A 25430-nucleotide genomic window follows, 5' to 3' on the forward strand; every position below is an offset into this window, starting at 1 on the left:
TGTCAAGCCCTTATCTTGAGGGAACTCACCAATTTATCTTGGTGTTTTACGCAGAAACCACATTAGTCATATAAAAAGTTCTTTCAACAAATGAACTCATCTTACTTTACAAGCCGATATTATAATTTGTTACAGCTGCTGTCCATCACCAGAGAACACATCTTGTCAGCACTTCTGACAATAACAGCTCTTTTGTTACCAGTTGTGTAAAATATGTGTTTCATTTTTTAAGAAACGACAATCTATCATGATAATTTGGACAGCAATATGTCCGCAAAATACAACATGTGTATCTATAAATATATGTGGATGAACTGAGAACAAACAACAACACAATTTTCAGCTAAAGGAGCCGGTCACTTATTTATCTTCTGGTGGTATTAGATACAACAATACATTGTCAACGGAATAGCTTGGAGAATAGCTAATAATAGTAATCTGTCTATAAGCTACTGTTTGGGTTGTGCCCTACAGTCAGTCAGTTGATCGTTAAACGTTGTTGAGAGCATTTGTTGTCTGATATTAAGTTACGCTCGAGGGCAGAATACCCATGTCATCCAAATGGTAAGTTTGTATTGTGTTACATACTCCACCTGAAGACAGCGACCCATTTAGCGTTAGCGGTTACTATACCTGGCTTGGTGGGATGACTTGCGTATGACATACCTCACTATAGAGCTATTTTCGACAGACTGTGTCAAATCAATAAGATCTTTTAGAGATAATTTTGTACATTTGAATATTAAAAAATAAAGCATTCACATTGTACATGCTCCTCCAAAAACATCATATCACACACACACACACACACACACACACACACACACACACACACACACACACACACACACACACACACACACACACACACACACACACACACGACCCTAAGGAGTGTACGTATTTTCTGTGTAAAGGTGGTAAGGGGTATAACCTATTCTCTGCCATACAACAGTATCTTGATGCCAGGTAGCATTCTTGCAAATCTTGAAAAAAGTGCAGATGGTTCCTTTCGTATTACTTTCTTGGCCTTTACACCGATACACTTATTGACGGTACCCAGGCAATGTATGTGGGCGTTAGTGTGGGATGTTAAACTCCGTGTGTCTGGAGTAGCGTGTGGTGTTTGACCTGGTTCGTAAATCAAACCACAGCCCTGTAAACATCCTTCCTTGTGGAACCTAACCTGTGGAGCATCTGTGTAACATACACGCTACTCCAGATTTGTGCATTAGCCGAGTGGATTGAGGAGGTATTGAAGGTCTGTACAAAGTGTCGACATCAGTATCGAGTTTCTGTACACAGGATCTGCTTCAGTATCGAGGGTCTGTACAAAGTATCTGCATCAGTATCGAGGGTCTGTACAAAGTATCAGCATCAGTATCGATGGTTTGTAAAAATATGATTTAATTTTTCTTGTATGATTATATTGAAATGATATATACTAGGCAGCAAAAGAAACGTCAGTTTGGAAATTTCCTTCGCAGAATGCATAACTGTAAACTCATTTAATGTGGTTTTTTTATTGTATATTTTTGACTACATCTCCAACTTTACCTGAGCAAAGACATTCCTTCCCAAACTCAGAATGGAACCCAGGAAATGGTCTCAAAAACGCAACCTGATCTCGGGGCTGGTACAGTGTTCTCCGTATTTTTCATGCAACTCATGTTGCACGTGCTGTTCACAAGGACCAGCCCTATAAAATGCACCCCCAAACCTGGTTGACACATTCACATTACAACGTCAGCAGGATGCATCTTCTCACGACAGTTCAGAGGGAAGAGGCGCAAGGAAGACTTGAAGCTGGTAACACTGCACAAGCCCTTGCCAATCACTTCCAGGTCAACGTTCGGACCATCTACAGGCTGCAGCAACGTTTCCGGGCCACCAACACTACAAATGATCGCCCCCGTACTGGCAGACCAAGGGTGACCACAAGACGACATGACCGCCATGTTGTGCGACAGCATGTACAGAATCCCTTCGTGCAGGCATCCGAAGCAGCACACCAGACAGTGGGAACACACGGAAGACCAATCAGTACTGATACAGTACGCCGACGTCTTAAGTGCGGGAACCTCCATTGCCGTAGACCTTATCGTGGACCTATCCTCACCCCTCGTCATCGGCGTGAACGTTTACAGTTTGCCCTACAATACCAAAACCGGCGATGCAGGCAATGGAGACTGTTCTGTTCACAGATGAGAGTCGGTACTGAGTATCAGCTGCAGATGGCAGAACAGGAACATGGCGACGACGTGGCCAGCGTTACTCAGACCAATGTGTTATGGAAAGAGACTCATTGGGAGGTGCAAGTATCATGGTAAAGGGTGGAATAGGCCTGAACCAGAGAGTGGGTCCTGTTGTGTTCCAGAACCTTGGTCCAGGGAGAGGAGGCGGCATCACAGCGGTGCGCTACATCGACCAAGCTTTTAGACCCCACGTCATACCACATTTCGCACGTCACCGAAACAACATTTTCCAGCATCATAACGCCCGGGCCCATACTGCCAGAGCTACACGGGACTTCCTACAGCAGAACGGTGTCAACATTATGCAGTGGCCAGCCCTTAGTTCTGATTTAAACCCAGTTGAACATCTTTGGGATGAAATTCAGAGGAGACTGAATAATGTCCTACCAAGGCCGAACACAGCCGATTTATTGCGCCAGGCCTTTCTCAGAGTGTGGTTCCAGGTGCCAATGACCTTCATCAATCGATTGGTGCACTCCATGCATAGACGCTGTGCTGCAGTTATTGCCGCTCGTGGTGGTCACACTAGATACTCAAGTCAAGAGTCTGAATGGACTGCAAACGTTCACGTAATGTCTTGAAATTGTGCTGAGTTATTCATTGATGTGTCAAGATATTGTACACAAAAATGTTTTGGATCCGCTTATTATGTCCATTTCTGTAATGATTTGATTACAGTGCCTATCTAATTTTGAATTCGTACTGACGTTTGTTTTGCTGCTGAGTATAGATTATCAATACTATTTTCCATGTTTGCGATTAAGTACACTTGCACGTGTCATTCGATATATTTCAGTCATGCACTCAATATTTCTGTATGTTTCGGAAGTCTTAAGGCACTCGAGGTATGTTGAAGGATCTTGTTATATATACGTACGTGGAAGTGGCAGAAATGTAAGAATCTAATTAGGTATTTGATGCATTGGCTAACCTAAACCTAGGTTCTGATAAACTGCCAGTATTATAGTGTAAAGGATGTGTCTGTTCACCTCGTTATTCACTCCTTATATCTGTAGGCTGTCAGTGCCTTGGTGAGATATACGGTCCTTGGTTGTGTGTGCCGTCGGTAGTTGATTCCAAATACACTTGGTGAATATATCACATTGCTGGTTTTCAAATTTAATACGTCCATGGTAGATAACTAATGTAGTTTATGTCAGACATAAAGTGAAAATGCTGAAAGACGTGGGTAGATAGAAATGAATTTTTGACGAGAACTGTGCAAAAGACCATCTGTTAATCCATTTATTATAGGTACTTACATAGCTTTATACCAGGAGGAATACACACATGACTGGAACCATCAGATATGTCCACATCGAGGTTTCTATACTCACATGCAATGGAAGGGGAACAGAACAATTCGTAACCACTGAGATTCGTACCCAATCTTTTTTGGAGAACTCGTACCCTAATATTGGATATCACACGGACGACTGGTGAGCCAAAATGCGAATTTCCCAATGGAAATATATAGGACTTGGGATTGTTTATCTTCTACACTGCAGAAATGACCTTATGAAAGTATAGAACAAAGAGTGCGGTACGGGGCGTCCAAAATTTGGGTCCAGTTCGACCAAAAATGGTACGAGTTCTCCAAAGTGATGCTCTGTGCTATCCCAGACTTGCTCATCACATCGACTTAACAAACCTCGTACCCCAGGACACGTTTTTCAGTGACGAATGTATACGGGTCTGGTGCTATCGATAAGACAGGACATGCTCACCATCTTCCCGAACAGCTTGTGTCAATATGCATCAGTGTCAGACCCACCTCTGGCGTTACGTCACAAGCCTACATCCTTAATGACATCTGTTGGGTACACATTCATACAGAGGCCAGCCCAGTGACTGATAGCGAGAGGCCATATCAAGATGAGATGCAATACTTTATACTCGAATGGTTCTCATAGACCTTATCTACTCAGGAGGTGGAGAGACAAGACATGTACAAAGCTACCGAGAATGGATTTTCATTACTGTGCATTCATCCATTCTGTACAATACTGACACTTACATGCTGCATGCGTTACCATATTTCAACTTGAAGCCAATCGTTTGGAGAAAGTTTTGTTTTACCCGAAGGTAGCCCCAAAATAAAACAAATATGTTCACTGCTTATACGTTACCTGTACTTGTATAACAGTTGGTTTATGCCACGAATATGTAAGTAGACATAACTAGGTACTTTCTCTAATAATGTTCCAATCGCCACGTTCTGGGTGTATTCATCCTCAAGATACATCGTTATTTATATGCGATCAAGAATAGAAAAGGGTATGCTTCTCCAGACAGTAACAGGGACGGTGGGGTAGCCTAGTGGTTAAAGCGTTTACTCATCACACCGAAAACACGGGTTCGATTCCCCACATGGGTACAATGTGTGAAGCACGTTTCTGGAGTCATCACCGTGATATTGCTGGAATATTGCTAAAAGCGGCGTAAAACTAAACTCATTCACTCAGACAGTAACTTCCCATGTCTTCAAATCACCTCCATACTAAACATCGCATATATTCCTTGCAGCGCCTCCAACACGAACCCATACAAATCAGAGTGGCGTTTTGTTAATTCGACGTCCATCTTTTCATTTCCAGTTTGGCATGACTGACAGTCAGAATCTCGTTATTTATTGATAATACTGTCACTAATTACATTGATCAATAACCTTACAACAGAAATTGTCAGAACACGATTTAATTATGGATGAGGGGGATCGGAATAACGGATGAAGCTGACACCAATGTCAAACCTTCATTGAAAGAAACCAGAACGTCGTGTCAGTGGAACACTACCAGCCGTCTCCACCCAGTGTTGATGATATGAATTGTACAAGCTTTAATGAGAATATTAGGTGAGATCACACAGTCCATGTCTATTATTAATGATGTACTGATGATGCTCACTCAATACATCAATCTAACAGAGACAAACGAAGGCGAGGTCAGGAGACAACTCTAATTATTTTTCTTTTCTTTGAGAGGCATTTTAGAAGTTGTGAAGATGAAGGACAACTAAGTTCTATGGATAGTCAACTTCTTTATTGCAATGAGTGCGACGTTTCGGTGTAGGTACTTGCTTGATAACGGTGTTAGTACCTACACCGAAACGATGCACTCATTGCAATAAAGAAGTTGACTATCCATAGAACTTAGTTGTCCTTCAACTCTAGTTATGTCCAAGATGTACAGCTGTAAAGAAGCTTGGGTCACAATGAGAAGCCCGAGACAGCTGTCCCCAAGCATGTCCAGCTCAAGGCTCTCACTTAATAATGCAAAGTGATTGAATATTGTGGCGTTCTGGTTCCTTATACTCAAGCCTATTGTCATGTACGCAAAATCAAATTCCTCCATAAAGCTTTGATTCATATACACTCCCTTATGATACAGTCACATACTTGTTTGTTAATGAGAAAGAGCTGTCGCTTATAATTAATACGTGCGGGCGTAGTGAACCCTTTGTGTAAAGTAAATGTAACTCACTACGAGCTAAACTTTCCTTGTAAAGTCTATAGGTCCTGCTTGTTTTGTTTTTTCGTTTTTGTTTTACGAATCTCTTAAGCTAAAATTGAATAGCAGCGGCAGGTATTTTTATTCAGCGAACAAGCGGTGCTGGTGGAATGAATCTGTCTCTTTTCGCAGCAGTTAGGAACTGAACATTCAAGCCTGAAAAGGAAATATATAATCTTTGTTAAAATCTGTTCCCCTTAAACTATTTCCTTCCTTCGTATGTTCATGATCTATGTTCCTTGGTATAGTACATGTAACTTGGTTCGATATCACAAATCGCTTTCCACAGCATCCAATTTTTTATGAAGTTTTTATCTGCAGTTCTTTTTATGTAAATCTGAAAATGCAACCAATGGGGCTCTATTGACTTTAGGAAACACAATAATCTGATGGTGGGAGGTCGCTAAGTAAACATAGTGTTACATTTCTTTTAACGCGACACGTCACGCATGTTTGTGTAAACAGATCACAGCCTTCTTCATAAGATTGTTTAACTGTAATAATTCTGAGTGTGCCGTTAAACACATGCTCATAATATAGTCGGAAGTGTTGCAACGGCATAGAAATTACTGAGATAAAAGGTTGGTGAGTCCCTTTTTAACCAGCAAAATAAAGCACAGACGAGTGTATAATATTCAATTATGTATTGAATAAACAAGGTTACAGTGAATGACAGTACAGGAGAGTGTCACCATTTTACGGGCACCATCACCATTATTTGATAACGATTTATAAAAGCAAATGATCATGAAAAGGTTGGACTCGTACAATCCACCTGCTTTTAGCAGAGATCCTTATGGCTGCGGAAAGGGTATTTTGTCTATAATGTGTCGGGATTCCAATGTTTAACTGTACCTATACTTTTCGCCTGTGTGCTGTCTTTCAGATAAGTATATCAGTATAACCTTTGCGTTTCACTTTTTGAGGAGTATATGTACATTGAATGTAAATTTATAACTAAATTATCATCCTGCGTATTTACTTACGCCCAACTTAAGCAACCTGTTTGAATGAAAACATATTCCATATGATATATTACTTGAAAATTCAAGTTTGTAAGTGAGCATATACCGATATGCTGTGTGTGGTCTGAGTACTATATTTTATTGCATTTATGTGATTAAATTTTAAAAAATATATTTGATAAACACGCTTATCAGTTCTTGTAAAAAAATTACTTGATGATGAGAAATGAGATAATTTAAAAACCAATCGACGATTTCTGAAAAAAGCATCATTCCAATAACATATTAACCAATCATTTGATCACAGTAAAATATCGTCATTAAGATTTCAGCACTTACGTTCCAACAGATATTTGGACTAATGAGGTTTAAATTCCTTACTTTACAAATGGTTTTTGAGGTGTGTTCCCGTACATTCATCATATACCACACGTGGTAAGACCAGCTATAAGTTATGCCGTAATATCCCAACTTCCTCTCCGCGCTCATTTTCATACACAAACGCAGTTCAACATCATCTAGTTCCCCTGAGTGCTCCATTCACTTCACACAAGCCGTGCAGCTGTCGCACGAGACAGTCTCCCCACACCTCTCTCCTCTGTCTGTTCTTGTTGAGTTGGGCTTCACGTCACATCGGCCTAATTCCAGCCATATAGTGACGAGATCAAGTCTGCATTCATAAACATTTTAAGTACAAAGTCCAAATGAGTTTTATTTTGAAAACATATATATTCATTGCATTATTATTTAAAAACAGAAAATGTGAAAGCACCAAATTTAGCTCTCCTCTGTCTGTGTGCGCTTCCGGAGGTAGATCGCCTGGTGACAGTCACATGCAGGTCCGACTATGACTGGTGTCAGGTTACAGTGTCTTGTAGAAAGGTGAATTTGTTTATATTTTTCTTTCCTCTGTTTCTTCAGGTTTATATCACATCCAATTATACAGAAAGGACATTCACACAGAGGACATCCTCTCAGAGACTTTAGTACACTGTTCAGCATTTACATGTCAGTTCCATTGATATGACTACAACCATCAGTTTTAATGTCAATGATGCAGTCAGTGCACCGTCAATAGAGTACCTGCCCGGTATGTTCTGATCCCATGTCATGTCAAAGGACGTTAAATGATGAAAAGGGTGACAACCTGTACTCAGTATAATGTGCCTTGGATGTTAGACAGCGGCATGGTATCCTAGTGGGCTAGTATCTTGCAAAGAGCGTGAAACCCCACTGCACCTTCCAATCTGTGAAATGTAAGTAAAACTGATAATGGACAGAAAAAGACTCATTTTCTTGAACTCTTTCAGCATACATCGGTCATTACCGTCGAGGGGAAGATTGTGGTGGTGAAAGCGACGCGTGATGATGATGTAGAATGGGCGGACCCCACATTGCATGAATGTATCACATGTCAGGACACAACTGCACTCTGTGATCCTTTACTGTTCAGGATGTATGATACACATGATACATACGATAGGAAACTATGAAACATTCGCAAAGTAGTTACGACATAATTTCACTCCTAAAATGATGATGACATGTGGTGACATTGATAGATATAACTTGTATATTCATCGAACTGATTAATAGTTTAAATTATCACATCAACAACAATAACCATTATATTACAATTGACTAGACACGTGTACTATATACGTAAGGACACCGCGGCATACAAGAACAATTACTCGCTATACACATTCTGCCGTCGCTGTTTGTGTTGTACGTTAGGTGTCAATAAGGATCAAATGAAGACTAATGAAGCTACTGATAATGCCTTCCATAACGATAAAGCAGTTGATGTGTAGCACATCTATATGCCGCTCAAAGACTCAAAGTTTTGCTATTTGGAAAATCAGTCCGGATATCACGATGATTAACACTCATGACCTTCACTCCCCAAGAGGTGACAGATGGAAAAGGATGATCATGAAAACACATGAAACGTTGGTGTCCTGCAATTTGTTAATTATTTAATTGCAGGGATAATATGGCGCGGATACCACTTTCCTTGACAGTTTAAGCCGCCATAGCCTTGTTTCCAGAAACCACTAAACCATGACCTCCACCCATAGCAGCTGCTGTGTTGGGCTGAAGATTACCACAACTGGCGTTAGACTGATAAATATACAGCAATTTGTGATGGTGGAATCGTGTAGAACATGTTAGGACCGTGTATCCTGTGTTTCAGTGCAGCCACTGGAGGCAAGGGGTCACCAGTAATGCAGTGACCTAACCAGTCTGTGACATGCTTGTTAAGGTGCCCACATGGCTGGCATGGTCACATGGCCATGGTTGTGAGTTTGTACAATTCGAATGACGTCATATCAGCAACCGATGACGTCGCCATCAGAATGTCATCAGACTGTCCTCAGTGCTATCATCCACCCCACGAGGTATATTATACACGTTACTGCATGATAGCTGAAAGTGATGAATACATATGATAAGGTCGAAGAGGTGTTACACTTCTACTGAGGTACATGCATGTATGTTCTGTGTAGAGTCAGTATGGTTATATGTTAGGCAGTTGTTTTCAGAACAATAATATCATGACGTACCCATACTATACCAGTCTTAACTCTTCTACAAATGAAATTATCCAGCAAGTTTGGATTCTTTCATGATATATAGACCCGTGAAGATCCGGGGTAGAATAGGTCTTCAGCAACCCATTCTTGTCATAAAAGGCGACTATGCTTGTCGTAAAAGGCGACTAACGGGATCGGGTGGTCAGGCTCGCTGACTTGGTTGACACATGTCATCGGTTCCCTGTTGCGTAGATCGATGCTCATGCTGTTGATCACAGTCCAGACTCTGGTCCAGACTCGCCGCCATATAGCTGGAATATTTCTGAGTGCGGCGTAAAACTAAACTCACTCACTCACTCATGATATATAGATAGTAGCAACAAAACCTAAGATTCTATTTTCGACGAAAATCACCATATACCTGTACCATAATCATGGCTGATTCCGACAAGGACAATAGCTTTTTCTATAATAGGCATAATATCCTCATCTGAAGTATCAAACTAAGGCATGAATATTCGTTTGGAATGTATGTCCAGCTGAACCCCTATTGTCTCGAACACAGGTGTAGTGACGACAGGACGATATTAATAAACGTCAAGCTTAAACTACTTCTTATGCGTTTTAGTTTAGTTCATTATACACCAACATGAACTTGCCTGTAAGTTTTTTTCTCAGCATTTGTTGGCCTTATTGGTTTGGTAAAATCACAAACACTTGCTTACCTGTCCAACCAGTGTTTGTCTGACATAACCTGATGAGTTCCTGGACGCACCTGTCATGAAGCTCTTCGTTCATACTGTAATGTGTGCTCTCTCATCACGGGAGCTAAATTTACATTTTTCTTACAACACAGCGGCGTTGTAAGCGTTGTTTTGTGTAAATGGATGCATTATGACTGCTGTGAAACACTTTTTCTGTCCAGATATCATTTATCAGTGTTAAGTAAAAAAGTCAGCTCATGATAGATTATTTCCACATAGTCATTCTTTTCCAACTAGTTATATATAGTCACTCGTGACAGATAGTCATTGTGTCTGGTAGTAGTCTCACCACCCGTCGTGAACAGCGCCAGATCCACGCGTAATGTTGATGAACTACATGTGTTTATCTGAAACCTGTTGTCACCACTGATTTGGGGGCAATCCTTTCATATAATTTTCACCGTTATTTTGTCTTTTGAGCACGTGTGTTATGTGTATTACCTAAGCATTCCTAATTAACACAAGGACCCACCGGATGCGGTGGAATATTTTGATAATAATCTTTTGGCTTCTTTCTGTTCTTTTCTTCTCCACGAACACCTTGTGACTTCACTAATGTTCAGCTACCCATTTATAATTTTACTACGTTTTGCTTTTTACGCAGAATGGAATGAGTTTCTATAGACCATGGAAACTGATTGTCTCTGGTGTTGACATACCGGTAGGTACCAATACCTTCCTCGGTGCCAGTAATAAACCAAAGTCCACCAGAGTACAATACATGTTTCATACCGATCACGCGTAAACAGCCATTATACAAAACATTCCACAAAATTAGAACGTTTTGGGATCTGTAACCTGTTAGAAATTGTACGAAATGGAAAATAATTTGTTTAAAGTTTTTGCAGAGACAACGAACCCTGCCATGATGGAAACAGGTGCATCAGCCCCGCACAAAGTCTTCTCACTGATTCCTGGACAATCTCCAGACAAAGCAGTGCCACATACCTTTGTACTAGAAACAGAACCGGATAACACATATCACAAACACTGAAGCTACTATAGGCAGGTGTTATCCACTTCAGAGATAGAAGGTTTTACATCGGGTGAGGTTGCTAACAATAACCATGACACTGATCAATGGTTGATTCTGATTCATGAACATCAGTTAGCTCATTCTGTTACATACTACAGCGTTCACACGCGTTACGTACAAACATTGTCTCTCGCGTCGCAGGCATTCATCTGTTAACAACTACTTCAGCGGCTACGGACGATGAAACGTAACCGATGTGAGTCACGTTTAGACAGATTAGGTTTGAGGTGGAAGTATAATTAAACAAACGCTGAATTAAAGAAAAGTAGACGTTTGTACAAAATGGTACTTTCCACTGATTAATGATTATGAGGACTTGCTAAACCATCTTTCCTTATTGTTCACCCTGTGAAATAGTCAACTCTCAAAGGACAGTTTCATTCTTGTATCTGAAAAATTCACAATCGAAGGGAAGGGTACATTTATAACATCATCCTTGTCCATTCAATACCATAGCATGAAATAATGATCACGTCACCCATCTTTCGGCTCCTTTTCGTTAGATACAAGATGAAGATGAATTCCAGAAGGGTCAGATGACCTGTTATAGATGGACAACCCCTTGTGTGTAAACAGCTAACAATTCGTTATACTACAATGCAGATACTATAGATATTGACAACCGACATTTGTTTTGTAAGTCGATTATGATCACCTCGTACCTGGACTGACAGTCAGAAAGAAGACAACACAGATGGGAAACGTGATTACAATGTTTAAAGCATGAGTTTTATACTTTATACTGTAAGGTTCTCTCGTCGTGTGTGTAAATCATATTACACAGCTGGTATTCAACGGTAATATAGAAGCCGAATATATATGAATCATATCTTTTTTCTTTCATTTTTATATTCACACACGAGTGTTTTGAAGTTTGCTCTTCTTACAAAAAGCAATAAAGTAGTTTCATAACACAATAAAGTGTTTTAATCTGCATTTGATAATAACTGCGTTCGTTTTGCTGCTTTCTTCTGTTTGTTTTGTCTCTATATTTAGATGGAGTTCCATGTTGGTCTCTGTTTTCATGAGAACACAAATAGCATAGTCCATTATAAGTGAAAATGTTTAAATGAAGCAGGATAAACCCTAACCCAGTCACAGTTGGAGGTCATTTTGCAAATGAAACGGACAAGAGACCGTTTCTACCGTGTAAATATCTGCGGTTTCTGAAAACGGAATTCATGCTCTGACGAAGATGCACCTGCCCGTTCCCAGTACACCTACATGTTGCACTGTCTGGGTCAGACTGACCCTGCATCACGATAAGTCGACTTGACATGTGCAGCTGTTCTCTCAGTGTTGTTGGTTGTTGTTGTTTATATTGTACAAAATCGTACTCGGTTATCTGTCAAAATAGATTCCATTAAGGAGGTTGCATACTAAATATCAAACTGTCAAGAAATTGCTAAATTTGGTATCATTTTGTAGAAAAATGTGTCCCGAATCTAATTATGTAATAAATATAGCAAGTCACCACAGCATTTGTTTGACAAGTGGCGCCCCCTTGTGGCACCGTCTGTAAAAAAGTAATATGTCAATAAAAGTTCTCTTAAAAGTAAATTATTTACTTTTATTATTCAATATGTGGTTTTTCTATAAAGGTATTTCAGTATTGATATGAAATAAAGCTGGAAAATCAATTTTCAAGGCCGTATGTAGGATTTGACACATTAATTAACTTCTAAAAAGAACAGGAATTTATAAAGAAATATTGATTCATCAATGAAAATAAGATTTTATAATAAGAAGAGTTTTTTATATAGTAAATTCACACTAGATTAATATTAAAAAAATATATATATGTTACCAGAGGGTATCAACATTATCTCCAATTAAAACAGCATATCAAAATTAAATTTGATAAGGGGAGTTCACTCTTGCCCAGGTTACCTCTGGATAAATGCGGGGCGGTGGGGTAGCCTAATGGTTAAAAGCGTTGGCTCGTCACGCCGAAGACCCGGGTTCGAATCCCCACATGGGCACAATGTGTGAAGCCCATTTCTGGTGTCCCCCGCCGTGATGTTGCTGGAATATTGCTAAAAGCGGCGTAAAACCAAACTCAGTCAGTCAGTCTGGATAAATGCGTGTGTGGCCAAAATATCATGAAGTATGATTAGAAGCAAGATAAAGGGAAATAACTGCGTAACATAAACACGCGCTCCTACTGTAACATCCCGTCGCATACGGTATGCCCACAAACCACGGTATCCAACCTCTTCAAGGAAAATAATGATGACAATTATTCGAATTGATCACTTAAAGTCAATTAATGACATGGATCTGGGACATAATATACTTCGGTATCTTCTTACTTTGTGCACTGTTACCTATTACCATTGTAGTTCATGCTCATATATCATCCAGGACGGACTGTAACCTTGCCTGCATGCGACGTACAGTTAGATATACTGATGTCACAGCGGTAAACTGACACTAGGAATGATCAAGTTAATTATGTATAAGCTTCAGTGTTTGACTTTCCTTTTGAGTTGCACAGTGTCAAACACTGCTGTAACAGGTACCGTACAAATAGTATGGTAACATGTGCCAGGAGTGGTACAAGGTCATGAATCGTTAATAAAACCATTTTCTGTTACCTTATGTGCAAGATGAATAGTAGGCAATATCCGCTCGTCAATTACATAAACATACATGTTTCTGTTTTGCTTTGCTTTTTATACCGCTGCATCAGCAATATCCTCCGAGATGATATGAAATGGAAAAACAACTCTCAATGACACCAGATGTAAAACGTGTGTTTTGCTGACAGTTTTAACAGTTTTACATATATACTATTATTTTCTCGAACAATGTCTGTCAGACAGATTATCAACACTGGAGTGCGGAAATGGTATTTATATTTATAAACATGATGCTTCGAGCAATAATGCAACAATTACTGAAGACCTTCTCAATCTATTGTCAGCCAATTAGACAGATTTCAACTGAAAGATATATCCTATGATGCATCAGTTTCTACAGACATGAGAGGAATAGTGGTACAACAGTTGCCCACAGTGTTGGTCAAGATGTGAGAACAGGGACGGCCGTGTACTCGTACACTCACATTAATGTCACATGGATATAGATACATTAATCAGTTGGTCCTGATATTTTAACCAACCGTCTGCTGAATCAACATACACAAATATACACACTTGACCTCAGCAAAGGTTCATTTCTGTTGAGATTCCATCAAACATTCAACCCCAGTCTGATGCACTGGGTACATACTACTCACTATGATCGAATATGTGAAGGAGCACGAGACGATAATTGGTATAATGTCTCTCCAGCATAGTGCCTTGAGCACACACGTACATGGGGTCGTGCTGAACAACACGAGATGCTTATAATTCTCAAAGACATGTTTGCCGAGACTCATCAGAATGCACATCCGGCTCATTCACATTTGGCTCAAGTGGTATGTTAGCTGAAGTTGGTCCTCTAAGTTATGTCTGGCAGTATGAGAGTCTACAGAGTCTTATACAACCCTCTTTGGACAATATGGAGACTCCCCCGCTCAACACTGTGACCTCTGCAGTGTCAGAACTGGTATGTTCCAAGCAGCAAGGCCGGGTACTCTATAATGGCCAGTTAAATGCCCAAACTAAGGCACAATTTAACAATGGGGAATAGGACAACTTGGTAATTAGGACTTGGGATGCAAGCGCGACATCTCGGAAGCAGTGTTTTCTCTGGACCTTGTCAATCCCATTGATGTCAATAGGGACAACAATGGTATGATACACAAAATGACTAGGTTTGTCTATGGTTTTTATGTGCCAAATCCAAAGGATTATTTAATCATAATATTCAGTGACATCCTCCACATATTCTGGGTTGTATCATGGATGGACCAAACATTTATTGATTTGAATATTGATATCAACTGTTCTCGTCACGATATTGCTGCAATATTGCCGATGTGACGTTAAATTTTAACTCACTCACTCATGGATGGACTAAAACCAGAATGGTTACAGAAGGACTGAGCCCTGCGAACATATCGCATAAGATATTGTGTCTGTGTCAGCGCTGAGCACCCATGGACATTGTATAAATCCATTGCCTTGTTTACACTTCATAATTACATCTTGATGTAAAATTCACATAATTGGGTATACGTATTTATCTCGACAGAGCTAGGTGTTCTGGCATATGTTAACAACTATGTTAACAACTTGGTATCAGCTCGTCAGACCATGAGTATTCATTCACATACGATGAACCAATCTCAATTCAGCTACACAGTAAAACATTCAATCTCAATTACATACATACATACATACATACATATTTACATACATACATACATACATACATACATACATACATACATACATACATACATACATACATACATACATACATACATACATACATTTGTATAGCGCCGATATCCAGTACAACTGCTCAAAGGCGCTTTGTTTTCCCTCGATCATTGGATATCCATCACAACGGCATATCGTATTTTTCAATCTCAACTCCCTGGGGATCATACAACTCTTGCTGCCTACTAGGCGCATCGAGTTAATGTGTGTTTTCCACCCTTACGAGGTACCCATTCACAGCTGGGTGAACTGGGACACATAGTCACAGCACTATGTCCAAGTTTACTGCACGTTGCTGTACCCGCAACAAGGTGTTTGCACGTATTCATGTGGCCACCATCTGGTCATCTACCAACGGATTCGTGGGTTCTTTTAAGTGCACAGGGTTGTGTACTGTACACTAGGAGTTGTGACAACACTGAAAGAGTCTGCACACAAAGTTGAATCCAAGGTCTTTTGACACCCGGCATCCTTCAAGCTCGCTGGATTACTAGCCTGGCGCCTTAGACAGTCTACCGGAAAATATACGCATAAAATCATGCTATTCACTGCATCTTGTCATTCATTTTCAGGAAAGACAGAATATAATTAAATGGATGAGACTGTGCCATTACGTCATTGAACAACTACGCTAAGGCGCCCTTCAAAATGTCCAACCGCTTAGATGCTCATCTGTTCAATACATGGGTTTAATTCGGGTGGTGTCCATTAATTCATATGCTGATTTTTGTTTCGGCAAAATAAAATGAAACGCTACACCTTGGGCCCAGAATTCTAGTCCATCACGGGTCTGTCTATTTAGAGTTTAGATTTAGATTCGTTTTAGGTTCATCCTTTCCATAATTTTGTAAACATAAACGTTTAATATTTTTATGCAGATGAAGATGGCGGCTTCTATCGTATCTGTAGAACACATTTACCATTTTTCCGAACATCTGGTGTTATCACTTTCAGTGGTTCGTCCATTCACCTGTCAACGTTGTTGTGATTTCTGGTGCCTGTTTCTTCGGAAAAGTAAGACTGGTTATTCTCTGGCAAAGAATTATCTCTATTGCATGCCATGGTTTACAGCGACACAAGTGATCGGACATACCAACGTTGTGATTGATTCACAGGCTTTACTGCTTGCTTGCTAATATATCCACCCCAGAGGTCATGGGATGATGTGTTGCACACAGTACACAGGAAACACGCTATGAACAAGGTGACATATCATTGTTTACTGATCGTTTCATGTAAACGTTATGGTTAAACATGTTTGTGATAGGAAGACATCCCTTGAGGAAAATACACCCGTACACATGTGATTCGATCACAGATGTAGCAGACTGGCAAATCGCATTGGCGCTGAGCAAATATTTTAGTTTCAGACAATGCCAAGCAAAACTGTACTGAAAGACCAGGGTGTCAAAGTTAATTTTGCTGTTCTCTGTTGACGTTGTCGTATGAGTACTACATGGTATATAACTAATATATATATAATGAATTTTTGTTAAGCACTTTAGGTGTGAAGTTGTACTTGGTTAGCTGAAAGAGCTTGAATATTATTTAAGTAATATTTACATAAAGAATAATCATAAGTCTTCATTCTGATGGAATATGTTTAACTTGGATTATCAGTTTCTCAAATTCTATTATTGGCCGGCTTTCAGCTTGTTTGGAATTTGCTGTTGAATATGACAGATGAAAAATGTGTCCTGACGTATCTCGAGGGTGTGAAATGGTTAGCAGATCTGAACTCGTTAAAATATGAAATACTTAAAATAGTGAATAGTAATAAGAACAAAAAAGTACAGGTTTGACAGACATTTTTTGCGAGAATGGTGACAGATTCTACCGTAGGAAAACCTTTCTTCTTCACGTGGCAAACACACTTTTGTCTGTAACATTCATGTCTGTTTCCACAACACGTCTGTCTATTACGCATGACGCTAAACGATAGTACTTGTTTAAAAAGTTCAGCAATAAGGTTAACACAAGCATTGGTTGCCATGTTTTCGTGTCTGACAGGGACACCTATATGAAGCCGCAACACTCTATCTCAGATTTTGAAACCGGCATGAGAACAAGAAGCCACACACAAACACACACGTGCATACATGTCGTTAAGTAAGTGTAATCATCCCAAACGCGATCCCCATTTCATTTTATCACTTATCTACAATAGACGCAATGATCGGGCGATGTATAATTACTTAATATGAAGTAAGGATAAGCTTGAATCATTTACTTTCAAATACATACATAAACTGCCGCCCATACACCCATTGCTAATGATGGTTTAACAAGAAACAAACAAGAGACGGTTATATGGTCTTGAAGTACTTGAAACAGACTGTATGGAGGATATTACATCTATCACGTCAATGATTTTGTTTAATAGATACCACTGGATAACGTTAGTAAATGTATGGCCAGTTCCAGGTGTATAATTTCTATTGACCTTCACTGAACATGGCGGACTTGACGGACATTATTTAATATTTACATGAACGCATAAAACAGCAACTCTTCTTGTGAGTGACTTGGATCTCAGGGTACTGATTGCTTCGGTTGAAACGTCATAAACACATGCAAAGGTATCTGTTCACCTAAAACACGACAGGAACTTTTGCTTCAAGTCAAAACAGGTAATTGCATCTTACACCACTGATGCGTCCAGTTTAGACTGTCCTCCTCACGCCTATCATAAAACGTTTGAACCTTTACTGAGGAATCGATGTTGTGACCTTGGCCTTCGGAGCAAGAATCATTACATGCCCTTTGAAATCCCGGTACAAAGAACATGTCTGATTGTACGCCAAAAGCAAACGTTGAAGCTATTACAATATCGCACGTCATTAAGGGAGGTCCTCCCCTACACTCTCTCGTGGAAAGTATTCCTCGCTGCATAGAAATTATCATTTAAACTATTTATTATTACCTAAGAGACTAGTGCAGACATGAACAAGTGTAACTCGCCTCCTATATTCAAAGACTGGAGGGTAACTCCTGAAAGTGAGTTAGCCATTTGATGATTATTGGTTGGTTTGTTGTTTTACGCCGCATTCAGCAATAGTCCAGCTATATGGTGGCGGTCTGTCACTAATCGAGTCTAGACAATCCAGTGATCAACAGCATGAGCATCGATCTGCGCAATTGGGATACGATGACATATGGCAACCAAATCAACGAGCCTGACCACCCGATCTCGTCAGTCGTCTCTTACGACAATGGGTTACTGAAGACCAATTCTAACCCGGATCTTCACGGGTCTTGATGATTATTGAACGATGTTTAATCAGCAATATCTCTGAAGCTGTGACCAGTGAATATCTGGATTAGAACTGGTATTCAACAACCCACGTTTGTCCAGGCGACTAATGGGACTCGCGGACTAAGGTGATGCATGTTATCGTATTCCAGTTGTGTATATCGAGGTTCACTCTGTCAATTACTGGACTGACCTATGCAGACTCGATTATTTACATACCGGCGTCATAGAGCTATGTGGCGTTAAACAACAAACAAACAAAAACGTGTTATTTCCTAGGCGAATTGCCTTGGTAAACTTTGACAACTCGAGCAAATACGTGGCCTGTAGACGAAATCGAACTGCCAGTAATTTCTTTCCTTTGTTAAGCTTTTGCATCACAATCGACACCACTACGGCTTCAGATGTTTCGGAACCTGTAATAAAACACGATTTTATCATGCATCATGACACCATGACAACATGACAAAAACAGGACAAAACCGAGAGTCGTCTCGTTTCCTATCTCGCTCGCTCTCATACTACTCTTCATCAACCTTTTCACTACATTTTCTTCAGCAGCCCAACTGCCACCGAGTGCCTCTGTTTGGCGGCTCCTCCAGTACTCTGGGAGTATATAAATGATGCCAGCATCTCACGGCGCCAGATGGTTGGAGGCAGCCTATACCTGACATTGGCCGCTCATGAATGAAATAGCACACTCAGCCTACAACTCGTAGTGGCAATGTGTGTGGATATTGGACGTGTGGATGTTTCTTTGATTCAGGATTAATGTTGATTTCTGTTAATTTATCGTGTTTGAGATAGACCTTGGATGATCTTGCTCAGACAACCCGTACTTTCAGGTGTGGTTACAAATTGCCATGTCTTATCGGGTAGCTGATGAAAGGGAGAGAGTCTTTGTTTGTTGAGCAAGTGTCGTTTCATTGTCATTATCTGACTCTGGAATCTAGGATACTGATGTGACATACTGATGTGGATGTTTTGTCATGGGTATTAGAAGTGAATTCCGTACGTGCAACTTTGCACTGGGCCACAATGAACCTCAAAGATTTGTCACATCCCAGGTAGGTATTCAGTTAAATATCGTCCTCCGTGAGCATTATCTCAAATGATAAGCTTGTTTGTTTTTTAACGTCGCACTAGTCAATATTCGTTCTTGCTTCATGGTCGTTGCCGGTACATATTCAAGGCCGACTCAGACAATCCAGTGACGAGCGGGATCACCCGATAACTCGAGTCAGCTCTCACGACAAGCATATGTGTCTCGGGACAAATTCTTACCTGGAATCCCCAAGTATATATATTTTAGTTTCTAAAAGCACGTGTTGAATAATAACATGATACACATCCCTTATTTTTTCTTCTTTTACTGCTTTTATTGAACTACTTGAAAATTATTCTTGACATGACATAAACTCTACTGCAGGTTCCTAGTGAGAAAATCCTGTCAATGAGTGAGAGTATGGTTTTACGCCGCTTTTAGCAATATTCCAGCAATATCACGACGGGGACACCAGAAATGTGGGGAATCGAACCCGGATCTTCGGCGTGACAAGCCAACGCGTTAAGCACTAGGCTACCCCACCGCCACAACTCACGTTAAGGAAATATCGCAAGGTAGAAGTCCAAGGGACTTGAATAAATTGTACATGTATGTGTCGTGCTGTCCTCAACAAGTTCTCAACAAACGACATTCTGATCCTTGATCAGAGGGAGGATACGAATTTAGCCCAGATCACTTAATAATACCGTTTTAAAAGTTTTATGGAGTTCGAGTAAATGTCAGTGGAAATAGTCATTTTTATGTGAAGGAATGGGAAAATTGGGGCAAACCCTCCACTACGTACAAATACCTGGCATATATGTATACCGACTACTTCTAACTATATATCCCTCTGTCACCACAATGCCAGCACCACGGTGTTCTACTGAGACATTGTTTCTGATACAAGGTACGATGGTATAATGTGATATTGTCTACTTCAAGTACAACCGCGAGGCACACATTCTTATGACGTTGCCTTTTCTCGGCAACATTCTTATAATGCCAGAATATTTGTTGACTCTAAACTTCTTTTGGTAACTAACTGTTTGTTTATGTAATCGTGAAAACAGTTTGATAACTGAAAACAACAAACATCTCCTCAACTGTGTCTCTCTGACACCTCAAATTGGCGTACGATAAAGCAGGTGCAAAATGCCTTAAAACATTCCAAATGTACGTTCTGGTTGGTCAATGTGATCAGTTCATGGAGGACTGCAGTCCTGGTACCCGGCAATCAACGTCTAATCTATAATTAGTAACAGCGTGCAAAATAGTTTCCAAATTTTGCTAGCCAGTCGGGCTAGCTATGCCTGAAAGTTACCAGCCCACAAAATAATTCACTAGTACGAAATTTGAATGAAGACACGGGTTTCATCATTAGGCTGCTAGTATGATGAACATTTTTATCAGGCCATAATCTTGCATGATTTAAAAGTGTATTATAACTTAGTAAGTCGGAGAGAGTGATATATTTACAAAGTGACCCCATGAAAATTCGCTAGTCAGTCGTGCCAGTGACTTGGAGATTTACTGGCCCGACCGGATTTTTACTAGCCACGGGCTAGCGGCCAGTGGCTATTTCGCACACTGATTAGTAAGTATCGTGAAGTCGTCCATACTGCCAGAGTATGTTTAGTATGTTTATGATCCTATACGTCAAGTATATGGTGTGCCAGACTTGAGGGAAGACAGTAGTTTGTGTGTACATGTCACATCTACATAGATCCTACATCTACTGCAGGCTGAACACACTGTACAACCAATACAACAAATAAACCCACGCGAAAACATTCCTCTGAAGGTGATAGAATATAAAGCTTTCCATGCTGGGTAAATGCGTTAGTGTTTGGAAAGAATTCCTGTGGTATGTGTCATTTCTTGCAGGTAGGCCTTATAAATGACGAATTGATGTACCGTTTAGAATATTTTGTCGACCAGCTGGAATATACATTTACGTGTAAGTGCTCAGATATTTATGGCATACTTCTTTGTCACAAGTTGAAACATAATCCAATACTTGCAAAAATGAAAACGGCAAAAATTAATGGAGAATGTATGCTCGTGAATGACGGAAGGTCTGTAGTGAGGCCTTCCCCTACCTGCAGAAGACCTTGTGCGTGGAAGTCGAGATCTATATGTACAGCTGGACTGGTGCCGTGAGTGTACTCAATCTATTGATATGATTGTATAACGTCTGTTTCAGTGGGGCCACCCCCGTCTGTACCTGTCCTGGAGGATATTCTGGGCTCTGTTTCATACATCCTGGCTGGTCAGTAGCATGGTGTATTCCACCAAAGTGACGTCATCACCGCTAGGTGGCACTGTGTGGTTCATCTACCTCACCAACTGGACCTACCTCCTGCTGACCATCAGTGCTGTCCTGGACGCAGTCATCGTCGTGTTCGTCAGGATCAACAGGCAGGACATTATAAAGGGTAAATGGTTTACTTAGTAATAATCAGGTGTTACTATTTGTATAGTATCTATTACACGCTACAGTCCGGCTTGACCTGCAAACATTACGAGCATAGAGTGATTGAGTGAGGAGGACTATCTGATGCGGGTCTAGGACACCCAGTAAAACAGGTCGTTGACTTGGGCTATATATGAAAAGAAGGAGAATGCTGACAAATCTGGGCCCCTTTTCTCGAAAGGATCCTAGCCCTAGGATATCCTAACTTTGATCCTAGGGTCTAGGATAGGTGTCCTACCTTATTCTCAAAAAGTATCCTAGCGCTAGGATATCCTAACTTAGGACAAATACTAGGTTCTGACTTGTCCTAAGTCTATCTTAGTGGAAGTCAACAAGGTGTGGTTCTTGTTTGTTCACCAGTTTTGACGTTGTCAAACAAAATAACTCACCTAAATAACATCTGAATTTACAAAAGCACATAGTTTTTATGACTTCTTTGTGCTTAGATTATCAATTTATCGGTCATGAATAGACACACTTGTTGCAATTCACATTTTCTTTAGATCTACGAAAGACATTTGTTCAATTCTTACCTCTTCTCGGCCATTTTAATCACAACATTGCTCTTTTCTGTCACATTGCCGTGAATTGTCAATGTCAAGGCCAACTTGATAGGGGGAGTAACTCCTGTTTATTTCCTTAGTGAATTTTCAGTTTGTGAGATGACACATAATAAGAGTTCATGATTTTCATTAAAAAAAAACAAATAAAATGAAAATATTTTTTGGACATATCTTCTTGCTTTTTTGGCAGACTTTCAAATTCTGAAGTAAAAATGTTATCTCCTTGTCAAATAAATGAATATTCACAAACCTCAAAAGTACCATAATGTGATGAAAATATCGAATATATTAACATATAACAATACTGTATGGTAATTCGAACAAAGAGATATTAAAAAATCTCAGTAAATATGTTAAATCTATGCAAGTACTAATTCTCTCTATTTTTCTGGATACAAGATGTGTATTTTAATTATAACAATAATTAATTATAATTTCTTCTAGTTATACTAAATGCACCAAAAGCTGAATTTCACCACTTTCAAGCTTTTTACTTCGATTTCTAGTCTACCATTTATCTTGTAAACGAGATTGTAGTTGCCCGTATATATGTGCTTTTTATGGAATGAATCATGGGTAATATTTAGGTTAATCCCCAAATTAATGAATGTTTTTCTATCTCACCTACTGAAGAGCTCGCAATCCTAACTAGGATCGGTAGCTCAAGTTAGGACAGGGATAGGATCGTTTCGAGAATGGGTCTTATCCTAACGGTAGGATGTCCTAACTCCTGTCCTAACTAGTTAGGATCTGTCTTAGCTGGGACACTTTCGAGAATAGCCACCCTGTGAATGATTGCTTTGAACAATGTTCTAGTGAAGCCTCGGTATAAATCTGACAAACCTAAAACCACAATCGGGTGTTTTGGGATTATTTCCAACTGCAGTATGTTCCCGTAGTGTCCAAGGGACGCAATTCCGTGCAGCTCAGTCGACTGGGCTGACTGTAGTCCTGACAAATGAGGCAATGATCGATCACGATCAGTGCGAAGGAGGAACGCACTATTGCATTTTCTAGCTGGAGGAAATGTCTACATGGCAACATTCCTCGCTACAAGTGCCACTTATCCACATAGAACGCGAGGAACAATTCAACAGGGTAATATCATCATGGACATACAGATCGACTACAAGTCCTCATAATGCAAAATACATATATTAACACGTGATCATTTCCAAAAATGAAAGGAGGGGTGTTCGGACAACGCAGTAGTTCGGAATGTCCAAGTTTACTTTAAAACATTGGAAAACTAAGAAATAACGACACTAACACATTTCCGTCTTCAGGTTACACGTCACATCTGCCGTGGTACATAAAGGTATCCTGGCTCCTCAACAGTGTCGTCACTGAAGGGAGTTTACACATCAGCGCCATCTACTGGATCTTCCTTTTTAAGGGTGTGTACATTGTTGTTTCTTAATGTCATGTCCATTCACGTGAATTAAGTTAATTGAATTTGATTCGTGTTATCGTTCAAGTACTTGTGTTTGTGTTTCTACCAATTAGTCACCTGATAATCGGGAACGACTTCGTGTGAGATATATATATTTCGACCATCTTTCAGATCAACACTTGACCCTACTAAGATTCATCCTCCACGGCATGAACTCCATATACGTCTTCTCCAACCTCCTCGTCATCGCCATGCCGGTTCGTGTGTATCACGTGATTTACCCAGTAATCTATGGCGTCATCTACACAGTTTTCAGTGTCGTATATCACATACTTGGAGGGACCAATGACAAGGGAGAACCGTATATCTACAAGATTCTTGATTGGTCCAAACTGAAGCGGACTCTACCTCTTGTGTTTCTGAGCACCTTTGTGGCTCTACCTTGTTTGTACTTGGTGGTGTATTTCACCCACATACTCAGAATATACGTACGTTCAAAATGGCTGAAAAACCACGAGGATGCAAGGATTCTTGATTCATCGATTGAAAGAAGTGACAGTGAATGTGCACGTGTTTGAACAAGACTTGTCGTGGAAAGAATCACTCAGGAAAATTACAATAATTTGTCGGTTTGAATTAGTGATGATTTTATAAGGTCACATATTGCATTTTAACAAACTTAAATCACATATTAATGTTATATTATCGCAGTTGTGTCGTTGAACTAAAGCAAAATCCCATTGTTATTGTGTACATCAGTGATATTGATATACAGAATTTAATTCATTTCTTTACACCAAAGATGAGGGTTTGTCATTTGTAAAGCCGTGATACATACACGCATTAAGAATGGTATATACACGCATTGGGAATGGTACATACGCGCATTGGGAATGGTACATACGCGCATTGGGAATGGTACAAACACGCATTAGGAATGGTACATACGCGCATTAGGAATGGTACATACGCGCATTGGGAATGGTACATACACGCATTAGGAATGGTACATATACGCATTGGGAATGGTACATACACGCTTTCTTCTTTGCAAACCTGCGTGCAATAATGATACATATAAATGGCATATACTCAAAGCCAGAAGTTATTGGGACACACAAACAACAAAAACAATCAGTGTGAAACGTTTACTGCCGCGAATGAAATGGTTTCACATGGAAGGACACGTGTTTCAAGGTATGGTAACGATCAATAATCCTTAACAACAGGGCACCTGTCATATGCAAATGAGCCACAACACAAGAGAGAGTTCACAAGCATCTTCATACGGTCAGTAGTG

The 25430-nt window shown here is 40.0% G+C and overlaps 1 protein-coding gene across 1 annotated transcript; it reads left to right on the top strand.

The window, feature by feature from the left end:
- Nucleotides 1–19315: 19315 nt before the first annotated feature.
- Nucleotides 19316–24989, top strand: LOC124273550 (protein rolling stone-like). Its single transcript, XM_046708834.1, has 4 exons — nt 19316–19720; nt 21905–22136; nt 24024–24134; nt 24302–24989. The coding sequence occupies exons 1-4, from the start codon at nt 19643–19645 to the stop codon at nt 24706–24708; spliced, it is 828 nt and encodes a 275-aa protein (XP_046564790.1). The 5' UTR covers nt 19316–19642; the 3' UTR covers nt 24709–24989.
- The last annotated feature ends 441 nt before the right edge of the window (nt 24990–25430 follow it).

Source organism: Haliotis rubra, unplaced genomic scaffold (genome assembly GCF_003918875.1).
Source record: "Haliotis rubra isolate DU_JTF1 unplaced genomic scaffold, ASM391887v1 Scf1034, whole genome shotgun sequence".
In the NCBI taxonomy this organism is placed as follows: Eukaryota; Metazoa; Mollusca; class Gastropoda; order Lepetellida; family Haliotidae; genus Haliotis; species Haliotis rubra.

What these genes read in the sequence shown, in the direction of transcription:
- LOC124273550 (XM_046708834.1), top strand. Translation starts at nt 19,643, where the DNA reads ATGGGTATTAGAAGTGAATTCCGTACGTGCAACTTTGCACTGGGCCAC. An exon ending in AAAGATTTGTCACATCCCAG is followed by an intron (nt 19,721 to 21,904) that starts GTAGGTATTCAG and finishes CGTCTGTTTCAG; the next exon opens with TGGGGCCACCCCCGTCTGTA. An exon ending in CTGGATCTTCCTTTTTAAGG is followed by an intron (nt 24,135 to 24,301) that starts GTGTGTACATTG and finishes ACCATCTTTCAG; the next exon opens with ATCAACACTTGACCCTACTA.